At 34.9% G+C, this 12,764-nt stretch overlaps 1 protein-coding gene across 12 annotated transcripts in view; it reads left to right on the forward strand.

Annotated features, from left to right (window-relative positions):
- nrm (neuromusculin) overlaps positions 1-12,764 on the forward strand; it is a 1,033,009-nt gene that overhangs the window by 451,447 nt on the left and 568,798 nt on the right. For all 12 annotated transcript variants that reach the window (XM_074171837.1, XM_074171836.1, XM_074171839.1 and 9 more), the window contains exon 2: positions 10,469-10,643. In XM_074171837.1, coding sequence (XP_074027938.1) covers positions 10,469-10,643 — 175 coding nt within the window. The remainder of the gene's footprint in view (positions 1-10,468; positions 10,644-12,764) is intronic.

The following is a 12,764-nucleotide window of genomic DNA, read 5'->3' on the forward strand; positions in this document are numbered from 1 at the left end:
AGGATAATAATTCGTAAAATGTACGAACGCTCATTTGTAAAGCAAACAAACTATTGTAACCCGAAATGTAAATTGTAAATGAGAAAAATTCAAAGAAATAAAACAAGAAAAAATTCCAAACCAGTTTACTTCACTGCGTTTCAGGTTTCAGTATCTATACTCGTCTTCATTCATGACAACAGTTATCACCCGAAGTCGATTGTGGATACTGACAATGGAAACGTCGTAAAGTAACTTAGTTTGGATTTTTTATTTTTGTATCAGTTTTTAATTTTTTTTTCATTTTTCTATATTTTGTCTTGATTATTTCCATAAATTTTCAAGCAAATTGTATATATCATTATTTTTATTTATGTTATATGTTGTTTATTATTGACATCTATGCATACCCAAATATTTCGATTGATAAGCTGATAAGGGAAATCACTATGTCAACTTAGCCCTTCACACTTGTTCACTCAGTATCCGTCAATAGAAACATGGAACCAATACCACTCATGTTTCAAACACTTGATTTTAATAACATTCGTACAAAAGTGGCTGAATTGTGACTCACATTTTGGTAAAGAAATCAAATCGTGATAATTCTATCGAAATATATTCGCCTATATTTGAAATTTATTAAAAAACTAGTTGTTGCCCGCGGTTGTCACATTGAGTTTTGTGACAGACCGTTTTAAACAAATAGTAACAATATTTTTTATTTACCCAAAACGTCAGGTTTCCAACTTCAAAACTGACGAATTTCAATACAATTTTTGAATCTCTATTTTCCCATTTGGGAGTGAACATTTCCGATTTCCTTTCTAGATGCTTATTTACTCTATACAAAAAACCTACCTGTATGTGTCAAGATTCTAGGTTCAGTAGCTTCGGCTGTACGTTAATATAAAAGCGGGCAACAGCAGTAATTTATATTTTCACCATGAAAATACGGTAACTCAAAAAATATGCCAACTGCACTAAGTAATGAATAGCTTCGAGAATCGAATATGTTATCTATAAATAAATTCGCAAAACTAACACAACCGTCACGCGACTGCCCGCGTTCGGGCAGACGCGTCTTACAGTAGACGCGACGCGTAATGGCTTGCGTCAGGTTAATCGTATCGTGATAAATTTTTAACGATTCGTCGAAATTACTCAGTGTGGAAGACAAAATTCATCTATATTAAATACTTAAAACGACAATTGTATCAATTTTTATAAGAATTTGACAGATATTCTAAAATGTGCATTGTAAAAATGTATCCAATTCCATTGTTACTATGGCTCAGTATTTTGCATATAGTAGCTACCACATAAGAGGTAAGTAGATATATGCTATCAGGGACTTTTATTTAGAACTATTCAGGATGAACAATCTTACGGTACACTATCTGCATGTACCTACTCCAATGGTACAGGCAGCGCACGCCAAGATAGCTCTTAGGAAGCAAGAGTTTTTCCTACTTACTTAATACTTATCGTTATATTATGACCAAAATTATTCAAAACCTTTGTGAATTGTAGCCTATATGTTATTCTGATGTATAAGCTGTATTTATATAAAGTTTCATCTGAATCCGTTCAGTCGTTCAGGCTTGAAAAAGCTACTAACATACAGACATCCATCCTCACAAACTTTCACATTTATAACATTTGTTTAAATATGTTTCATATAGTAAAAAGATTGGCGACGGGTGATTTATCTTTAGATCCTCTACTATTGTAGCACAGTCCTTCATTAATTGATAAATAAAGTCTGATTCTGAAGTAACTAAGGTTTTTCTCCGCTATAAAATGAATCAGCAAATTTCATAGACAGTGGAAGAAACAATTCAACGATCTTGATCACGCAAGGAAACGTTCCCGCCAACCCAGTCAACCGTTGTTTGGTGCATAATATCGGAATAATAGGGTGGGAAGACGCCAGCCGTGTGGAACAGAAGTGGTTCGAATATCTCATGTATGTTCATTTGAACTTCCGGCGAAGACGACAGGTGGGACCTAAGAAGGAGACCTGCCAGGGAATTACAACACTCTACCTAGACGTTGTTGCGGCAAAGATCGCTCGAGTTTCGCGGCCTAGTTGATCTAATAAAGTTTGTGCGAATTTTCTGTGCCGATGATGTCGATGTGATGTGGGTGTTACTCTTTGTGTACCTTACTGTGATATCGGTGACTTCGGGGTATTACAGGAGTAACTATTATGGTAATTTGGGTGATATTATAGTTAATTTAAGTTGGATTTTGAAGTTCTGTTAGTCCATTGAAAAATTTAGTGAAACTTATTTTCGGTTTCAGTTGTGACAAAATATTGGTTCATATTTCAATGTGCAGGAATATTAAGGGTAAACTGTATGTTAGCTGACTGTATTTATTTTATTGAATTTAGATCTGACTGTTCCAATTTGTTCCAGCCGATCAATTTCCTCAGGCCCCTTACCATTTAGTGTCAGATTTTTGGTAAAACGAACGACCCATACTGATTCTCCAGAACTCTTCTTTTGCCATTTTATATCCTAGATACCAATAACCGATATATTCAAGCTAATATTTTTTCGGCGAACGGGCCTTTTCATGCCTCCATAAAAAAGTCACAAAATCAGAAGACAGAACAAAACGGTGGAACGAATATCATTTGAAGTAACAATTTGCTGATTTAGAGTTTGATAACCGTGGTCTGCAGGTTCTTGGCCTTGATGTTTCGTCTGCAACTGCGGTAGACATCATCAAAGACAATGCCGTTTTTGATGATGTCTGTTGTAGTTGAGATGAAACGTTAGGTTCAAAAATCTACAGACCACTGTTGAAAATTCCGAAAATAGCCAATAATATGTTAAGATACCGCCCGTGAAAGCTTACTTGATCATTTGACCTATTTTTTGTTTTTCGTTATTGTTTTCATCAAAGTGTGTTTCGTAAAATATGAGCTATATGTATGATTCAAAGCAATGATTCAAGATTGCATTAATTTTTCGAAGAATGTATGTGTGAATGTATGATTTCACGTAAATACAAATCAATTTGGTTCATGTAAAAATTATTTAATTTGCTGATTTATTCATTGAAGAGCGTAATATTTCATAATATGTACTAGTATTGATGGTATGAAAATCAGCACGATTGCGACTACGTGAGTGCAAAAAAATAAAGTTGACTGTTCCACTTTGTTTCAGCAGATCAGCTTCATCTGAGAGTAGAGTTGCCTCTAGTCGAGACAAGACAAAAAATGCCTCCCCTCACCTGGTTTCGACTGAGTCAGAAGAAAATTCCACTCTCATCTTGTCAAAAATAGCGTTTTGCTCGACGGGAAAAGTTATTTTCTTGTGTCGTATTGTCTGCTCTCGACTTCTCTTGAAGAAGAAATAACGTCCCTGGTACTCCGAATTTGCAGTAACCGGTTGCGTATCGTGTTTTCGAAGATATACCAAGTTATACAGTTAGGATTGCATCCTCTGAGATATCAAGAGATAACTGACATTGTCATCAGAAGATGACAGTTTCAGTCATGCTAACTTGGTTAGACGCCCGTCAAGAGACACTATTTCTGGTGGGAAAAGAATTTTTAATAGATATACTGAGTTGACATTCCAAATGTCAACGTTGAATCTAGCAGGTGGGACTCGACAGGGAATAAAATAATATCTATAATATTTGATAGAATTTGTGTTTACTCCTCTACTATACACAAACTTTGCATCAAATTCATTTGATTAGCTGAATATGGTATGATATGGTTATACGAAACACTATACAGTGTTGTGTAAGGTGGGGTTTGCATTAGAAGTTTTACATTAAGGGTGCCGTTATCAAAACATGTTCAGCGTTAAAATTTTAGATATCAATGCATTCAGCTTTTCAGAAATGATACCCAATATACGTGTACCCAGTTGAAGCGTCGGATCAAAGTTATGTTAATTGAAAGAGGTGATTTTTATTGCACCCCATATTCGTATCACGTTAGAATATCAAATTCAAAAAATTAGGATCATATAGATATAAACCAAGGCAGTTCAGAGTGTTCCGTTTGATTTTTCTGTAGAGAGATGTTTTTGAAAATAGGGAGTTTCATCTCGAAAGATTTTGAAAGGCTATGTAAATTTATTGTTGAAAAATAATTCAACCGGATTACTGTGGAATTCACTGTTTGTTGTTGTCATTTTATAGAATCCACATTGTTGTAATTTTATAGGAAACCTGACTCCAAAATATTTTGGTGTTATTGTCTCTATTTAACGGTATCAACTCTTCCGTATTCGTTATTTTCCTATGGGGATGTTCAATGATTTTTGTGATACTTTGATGTTCCCTAGAGTCTTTAGATTATTAAGATTAGGTCTACTGAACGAACTGTAACTTCAACTTTTATATTCTCGACAGAGTTGATCACCAGAAGATTCATTCATTCATTTCAAATTCATTTCACTATGGAATATCATTTTTGGAGTTTTTGTTATACCTATACAACCCCATAAATTTGAAATGAGCTTCTCCAGAAGAAATCACATCTTGAATGAAATAATGAATGTGTAATTTAAAAAAATTACGAAAACTCTATTGGATTTTGATACACCCAGTATTAGGAAAGAAGATTTTTATCAATTTATCATTCAACAAGAAAAAATTACATTTTCAAAAATATCCAAAAGAAGAAGTTTTCATTGAAAATTGCACTACTTGCTGGCAAAACTACTCAACTTCTAGGTATATACCCATCATACAATACTAAAATTATCAAAAGTACTTTTATAATGGAATACGAATAAGGAAATCAATATACTGCTGGATACCCTATATATTGGATAATATCTCAAAATAGTCCATTGCATTAATATTTGAAACTCTTATCTGTATCATTTTTCGATAACTTCTGAACATTTTTTTGTTCTGGTATCATCAGTGCCTATTTCAGTCATCCAAATAACTTGTTAGTATTTCAGTGGTTGTAAATAGTTGAAGACAGAAGACTGTGAAGGCAGAGACTGAAAGCCGCACATCATTTATATTATATGAAAACACTTCATACTCGAGGATCTATAAGAGCTTCACTACTAGCCAAGTAGCCACTACTAGCCAAGTAGCCACTACTAGCCAGATACTATATCAATGAAATATAGTCATTATTGTTTGTTAGGTATCGAGAATTAAAATTATTTTGAGAGTTGTGCTCATAATATGAAGTGCATTTTCACGATGTTGCTTTCCTCTCGACTCCATTTGTCATCTCTTGTCAAGATATAACTATTTTGTTCTGTCTTGATCTAACAATATTTGCTGTTTTTGTGTTTTTTACATGCGGTATGCAGGGTTCTGGACCCGACAGCAATTGCAGTAGACATTATCAAAGATGATGCGGGATTGTAGCCTCAGATAATTCCTGATAATAGTTTTGAGTACTATATCGAAAAAATGGTTTGTTTCTAGTGTGTGGAAAAGGTGTTCTGTAATTGAATAGAACTGGCCGATGAAAATCCATATTGTGTCGCGGTTTTTGTAAAACCCTTCTACGTGAAAAATCATGCAATAAAGTTTATTAATTAGTTTTAAAGTTGTTTTCATCAGATTCACATCACGGCAGAGATGCAGTTTTACGTATCACATTGATCATTAATACATTATCCCAGTCTAAATGAGATGCAATTATTATTGGAAGACGGATTTTGAGAAAAGTGTGAATAAATGGAGGATTTGAGGGTTACTTTTAGTGTTTGAAAAAAGTCACGATTTCTGAATACAATTCATCAAATACATATAATTTTCAAATCAATACACTTCTATGGACTCGATAATTGAGTTTCAAATAATGATTTATGATCATATGATTGAGTTCTTCAAAAATTTCAACTGATGTACCATGTTACGGATACATATTAGTTTACCTCCAAATGGCTGGATTCAATTAATAAATAAACGTTAATATCCGAGGAGAATAATCTCATGGCCCGCAGCAGATGTGTGGCGGCTGTGCAGGTGCATGGCACGTGCTACTTTGTCTACCTGCATTGAGTCTGTTGATTTCAGATGCAGCAGTCTATGGAAAGCGACCGAAAATGAACTTTATTATTGTAAGAGTTGCGGGTTATCTTGAAGCTTCCTGACAGCTGGTGAATACGATCCCTAATGAAAACTTCTAGTTGATGCGAAACCTAAAAATATCAACAGCTCCTATTACTCTCTACGAATGAAAACTCTCAGAAGTCGAAATTTAGGCGAGCTGAATATTGAGGGATCTTACCTTTCAACATGCGATTCCCAGCTTGATCCAAATACAATATATAAAATGTTATTCAGCAAAGAAGTTTTTGATAAAAAATTGCTCAAATGCTCAAATGAATCAATTGAAAATACTTACCCCACACCAAAATGAAAATACTGTCTCTAGACGTGCGTTGCGCTAACCAAGTTAGTATATCAGAAGATGTCTAAGACTTAACAATAATAATGTCGCTTGAGGCGCGTTTGGCTGAGCAAGTTAGTATCATCAGGAGATAAATAAGACCAATTTCTACTGCTAAGTTAATGATTTTATATGCATCTAAAAAATCATTATCTTACATAATATGGTTCTCAGAATAATAACTAACTCTGGTTATAGAGATCATTGTCACTCTCTGTTTTTGAAATTGATAATAATGCTGTTACCCACATTATTTTTGTACTACCTTCTCATAGAAATTCATAAAAAATCAACGTCATTAATTAGACAATTAGTTAGACAATCGTGATCGTGATATCAGACATTGTAACAAAATTTGAACAAACCGCTATCGTTTGAGTAAATCACAAAATAACAGTCTGGATTTCAACCTCTACAACTGTCTTCCCGATAATTTTAAAATTCTTAGTATGTTCAAATTCGCTAAAAAACAATAAAAAATTATCTTTTGAGTTTTTGCTTTTATTCTGTAGAAGAATACGTGAATCATTTTGAATGTTCATAATGTCAACACACTCAATTTCTCATATTTTTTAATTTGTGTTTCTCGTTTGTTTTAATACTATTTTAATTGTTTAACTGATATTACTTTTAGGCCATTCCTTGACTTACTATAAACATTTTATTATTATGTAACGTAGTGAAATAAATCATCGATCTATAGTTGAATTGATTTCCAGTATTTTATTATTGTTCCTAATATTATGCTACATGATCGATACCTGTTTTCTACCCGTAATTACGTAAGAGCGTGAACAAAGTGCTACTAGGAATGAGATATTTGTCGCCATTTATATATCTCATTTTTCCATTTCTAAACTTTCGAAGGCATCAAAACAATTATATTCGTGTACCTGCCGGTCTCGATAATATCAAGCATTTTTCACTCATTTTATGGCCGAAGTAGACAGATTGATACGACTGTTAGACTGGTGACCAGTCTACCTGCTGAAGCCACCTCGTAGCAAAATGCGTCTTAAAATATTTTGTGGAAATTGTATAATCTTTATCATGGACGTTTTCTCAATGCCAACTGTAAGAAATCAGCCGTATTCTGCTCATTGGTCCACTCTGTAGATGTAAACATTTTTTTGAAAATCGAATCCAAATCGTTTTACTGATGTTTGGTCATATCATTGATATCCTTTGGTGTAGTAATGAATATTACTGGAGTTTTGTCTCAACACCAAACCTTTATTTTAACATCGATCACCATGTGATCATCTTCAAAAGACCTCGTTAAAATAACGGTTTGGTGTTGGGAAAAAATCCAGTGATATTAATTAAATTGTCTCAACTGCATCACTCTAACCGAAGCTACCCAGTTTGCAATCAGAAACTCAGTACCCGGCCCAACAAAGAAACACAAAAATTTTGGAAAAAATATATTTATTTTTCAACATAATCTCCTTGCAGCTCAACACTTTTCCCAGTGACGTTCAATAAGTTCGATACCGTTTTTATAATAAGAACTGTCTTGCTCCCCAAAATAGCCATTAACTGCCAACATCACTTCATCGTTGGGAAATCTTTGACCACTGTACTTTGGGATCAAACAACGCTTTTTTTAGTCAAATACGGCCGTTTTTCATTGATTTCTACACTCAAACGTTGCAATGAGTTCGCCGTTGATAGTTTTACCTTTTTAAGATAGTCAATGAAAATTATTTCACGCGCATCCCAAAAAACCGATACCATGACCTTGCCTGCAGATGAAACAGTATTCGCCTTCTTTGGAGCCGGTTCTCCTTTTCGAGTCCACTGTTTTGATCGTTCTTTTGTCTCGGATGTAAAGTGATGTTTCATTCATGGTTATGGAACGACGCAAGAATTCTGCTTTGTTGCTGTGAAACTTCGCGAAACACTCAACTGAAATATCTGAACGACACTGTATTTGCTCGAGTGTGAGCAAACGCGGCACTTATCTTGCACACAGCTTTCTCATGTCCAAACTAACGATTTTCCGCACTTTTTGAAATGATTACTAAGTCTACTAGCTCGCGCACTTTCAGTCGTCGATCATTCAGTACCACTTTGTGAATTTTTTTCACCGTTCCTGAAGTCGTCACCTCATTTGGCAGCTGGTACGGCTTCGTTCAAACTCTGCTACCTAATATTTTACTGTTGTAAACGAAGCAGCAGACTCATCCAGAGTAATATGCAGTTCAGCTTTCATATTGGTTAGACTGAGGCCTTTCAGATGAAAATATTGTACCACATAACGTCTGTAATGAAATACATCATGGAAAATATTCTACCACCGCTTGAACTTCTCTACATATGAGGAAACAGGATCAGCTCATCATCTTCCAACGTTCAAACTATTTGACAACCCATTCAACTTCGATCATGTAAGCCGTGTAGGCACACATCGAAGTTGTCAAAAGAATCCCAACATCATTCAATATCGGCTACATCTAATCATCTATCAAAGTTTTATGCAAACTTTTGGTAAAAGCTCTGCACAAAACTTTCTGAGATTAGGTATATAGATCGACTAATAGCTGAAAGCGGGACTTCTCGTACACCTGTCGATAATAATAACCCGAAACGATGTGACTCATCATAAGTTTGAAAGTTTGTCCGCGTAGTTGGTGAGATAGTTTCAAAATAAGTTTCACTAATATAATTACTCAGTTATCAACGTAGATTTTGAACATGTCGTGAAAATATCTATTCATATATACTAATCTCAAACATTAAATAAGTCTGTTTATATTTAACCGGTAACTTTTCACTTTCAGTCATATGTTTTCAATTATTAATTTCCTGCTAGCTTTTGTAAAAATTGACCTATTATTGAAACTTATGTCGGTGTCTATAGTTTCAGAGTCTATGACAACACCCAAAAGTATGTTGTCCTAACAATTTGAAGTGATTCTTCAATAAATCATTCAGTCATTCAGAGTCGAGTTTTCAAACTGAATAGATGAAAATTGATGGATGTGAATGTATGTTCGTTCACATCACATACATAGTGAAGGTATGTGAAGCTATATACAGAAGTTATAGAAAATATAAAATTCTGCAACTTTTTCATGAACCCTTTTCGACATGATCTAAAATTTTCCGAAAAAATACCTTAAATTTAGCGTAAACTACGCATGTGCTAAAAAAACTTTTCGCAAAATTACCATCGGTTTTTTTGTTGAAATTTGTTGTCTTAGATGGGTGAAAAAGATGGAAAATAGTATCGGAAAATGTGAATTTCAGAAAAAAATATTTCAAATCACATTTTTCACATTTTCTGGTTTGTCATATTGGCGAGCACGAGAAAAACCAGCGAATCAGGAAGAGCGGAGCATGTGTTTACTTGCTTACATAACATAAAGTGATCCAAAGCTAGGATCAGAGAAAGGTTGGTTCAAGAGAAAGTTCAAAGACGCTGCTCACATGTTGAATGATGACTTTTTAGGGTGGGGTAGTGTGGTGCACACTATTCATCGAGTTGGAAAACGTTCTGCGATCGGAAAATCGAAGAAAAGAAGAGGTGAGAGGAAAACAGTTGAAGCGCTCAAATGACCTCTAAATAGTCTCGCATGTCAGGAATAGGACAGTTATAAATCATCCGAAGATAATTGTGGATAGTTACTTGTAACTTTTCATTTGTTAGCTTGTTTGTTAATTCATTTGGATTTCTGTTCGCATTTCAGTAACATTTTTTTACTTCACAACTTAGCGTTCTTTCGTTTTTGTGAAGTTTTCATTGCAAATTTTTTTATTCCAACTAACTCAACCAAGGTCCGGTAGTTTTCTGTATTTTCAAGAATTTGAAACCTTTCATTTATATTTCATTTGTTCCTTCATATATTTTTAATCTGTTAACATTATTTGCATATTACTTATCTTCTTATATGTTTTTGGATTACTAAAATCTGAAACGAAATGAGTGACGTTTCTACGCCTTTGTATTGTTCATGTATTCTCGAGTTAGACCAGTTAGCAAATTTAATAGCATTCACATATTCCGTGCATCATTCTGCGTAACTATATCAGAACATCCGAGTCGTAAAAACAACCTCGTAACCGTAATTTTTCCTTTTGCAGTTGCGACGGAAAATGAAGTTAGGGCATACATGGGTGATTCCGTGGCCTTACCCTGCAGGGTGGACACGAAACAGTGCGGTCAGCTCCACAGCGTGAAGTGGTACAAGGACGCCAACCGAGTGTACGTCCTGAGCCACGCCGGCCAGGGTCGGGCGGAAGGAGACGCTACGGAAAGGTGAGTTTCCCAATTAGCTTCAGTATTGATTGAATATGGAAATATTTAAAGGGCATTTTCGTTAGATTACAGCTCTAGGTTTCATCCTCAACTTCCGGACGGGTGTGATTATGTAGTTGCATTCAAATCACCCCTTTTGAATGTTTCCAATCAGTGGCATCAGCCGTTTCAAGTTCATTTCATATTTTGAAAAGATTTCAATTAGGTCGACATTTTGCCTTAATTCTAGACACTGTTTAGAATCTTTGGTGTAGTAATGAATATTACTAGAGTTCTATCCTAACCCAAACCATTATTTTCAATACCTCAACACGTGTTTCAAGCACCAAGTGATCATCTTCAAGAAGAAGAGTTTAATCTTTCTTTCATTTGAAAATGTAATCAGAATCACGTTCAAATATGTAATAAAAAGCGTGTTTCGTTTCGTGTTGATGTTTCTACTCAATATAATAATTAAATTTTGTTAATTCCGATAAAAAATATTCAATGTATTAGAATAACGATATTGTGTGAGAAAGGTTATGGCTTTAGGTATACAAGAAATGTGAAAAACTTTTTATGTTTTTTGTATGAATATAGAGAAGCAGAAAGTCGAAACCTTTCTTTCCCAAATTATACCCCTTTCAATATCAACGTGTTTTCCCGATACTAAAGCCTTTCCAAAGGCGTATTCAATATCAGTTGTTACCAGAGGTTGGAGTGAAAAGTGTCAAGGAAGAAGGAATGAGGTGTAAAGGTGACCTAATGAATAAATGCTTGTGTTATTAAATAGTTTATCTTGTGAGAAAGAAGGCTGAAAAGTTGCCCTTTTCTGAACTTTGAAGGACCGTAACATTGTAAATAAGAGAGAGCGCCGCTTTTTTCTTTCGGATTCGTAATCTACGCATAAAAATACGTATTTAACCACAAACATTTTTTCAAAATCGCCAGGTTTATATTTACCATGAAATAGGACCAAAGAACATTTTCTCAGAGATTCATGACATTTACGTCCCCAGTTCTTGAATGTGTTGTATTTGATAGAATCAGTGATTTCTGAGGGTGTGAATATTAAACGTGACCGTATCTCCGGAAGAATGATGTACATATTGATTTTCATGAACACTCCACGGTCTTATTCACCCGTAATTTTTTTTATATTTCATGAATAATCAGTTTGACCACAGCAAATGACAATTATTGTGACAGTCGTCAATATATTTTCATTAAATCATGGATTCACGAAAATGACCCAATCGCCGCTCTCGTACCGTGCCGTATTATAGTGATCACAGCGGACGAAAAGAGCTTGAAGAAGAGAAAGTTTGGGAACGAAGAGTGTTTGTGGATGAAAAATAGGTACTTGCCTTGAAAATAGTCCCTTTTCTGTTCAGAAATAAGTAGGTGAAATGCAATTTTTGTAAAGGTCAATGAAAAAATTGTTTTCGAGTGTCTGAACGTTTGCTTGTGCCTTTATAGTTCCATTATTCGAATTCATTTTTAAAGCCGTAGTTATAAAGTGATTAACCACCCACGGAATTTGTCCTCTCTCTCACCTGGGCTGAAAAGTTTTCGGGCCTGAGGAAGAAAACGTGTTTTTTGAGGTCTGCGAACAGTCAGTAGCCGCTGAAAGTCAAATCTGGCAAATACTGTGGATGTGGGAGCAATTCTGAGTCCTCCAGTGTCATTGCTTTTCGAGTTTGAAAGCCATGGATATTTGGATTTCGGAAGAAATTGCAATGACACTAAAAACCGCAGCCGTGAAAGTCTAAACCATTCGAAGTCCAACTCAAGTAGTTTTGCCATTGTTTTGATTGACCTGTGACATGGTGCGGTGTTTCAATGAAACAAAATTTTTTTCTTTGCCTCATGCGATCTATTCTTTGCAATTCCGACTTTGAAATGCTGAAATAACGCTATATAATATTCACTGATGATGGTATTTTCCTTCTCAAGATAGTCAATGAATATTACATCACGCATATCCCAAAATACCGAGGCCATAACCTTTTCAGCCAATTGTTGTGCTTTTGGGCGCTTTGGACGAAATTCAGCAAACCATCGTTTAATTGTTGTTTCTGATGGACCGGAATCCTCATAACACTTTTCAAGCAGTATGAAATTGAAACACGAAATCGTTTT

This window comes from Leptinotarsa decemlineata, unplaced genomic scaffold (genome assembly GCF_025532065.1).
Source record: "Leptinotarsa decemlineata unplaced genomic scaffold, Ldec_3_MD MMD2_tig00000035_RagTag_RagTag, whole genome shotgun sequence".
Taxonomy (NCBI): domain Eukaryota; kingdom Metazoa; phylum Arthropoda; class Insecta; order Coleoptera; family Chrysomelidae; genus Leptinotarsa; species Leptinotarsa decemlineata.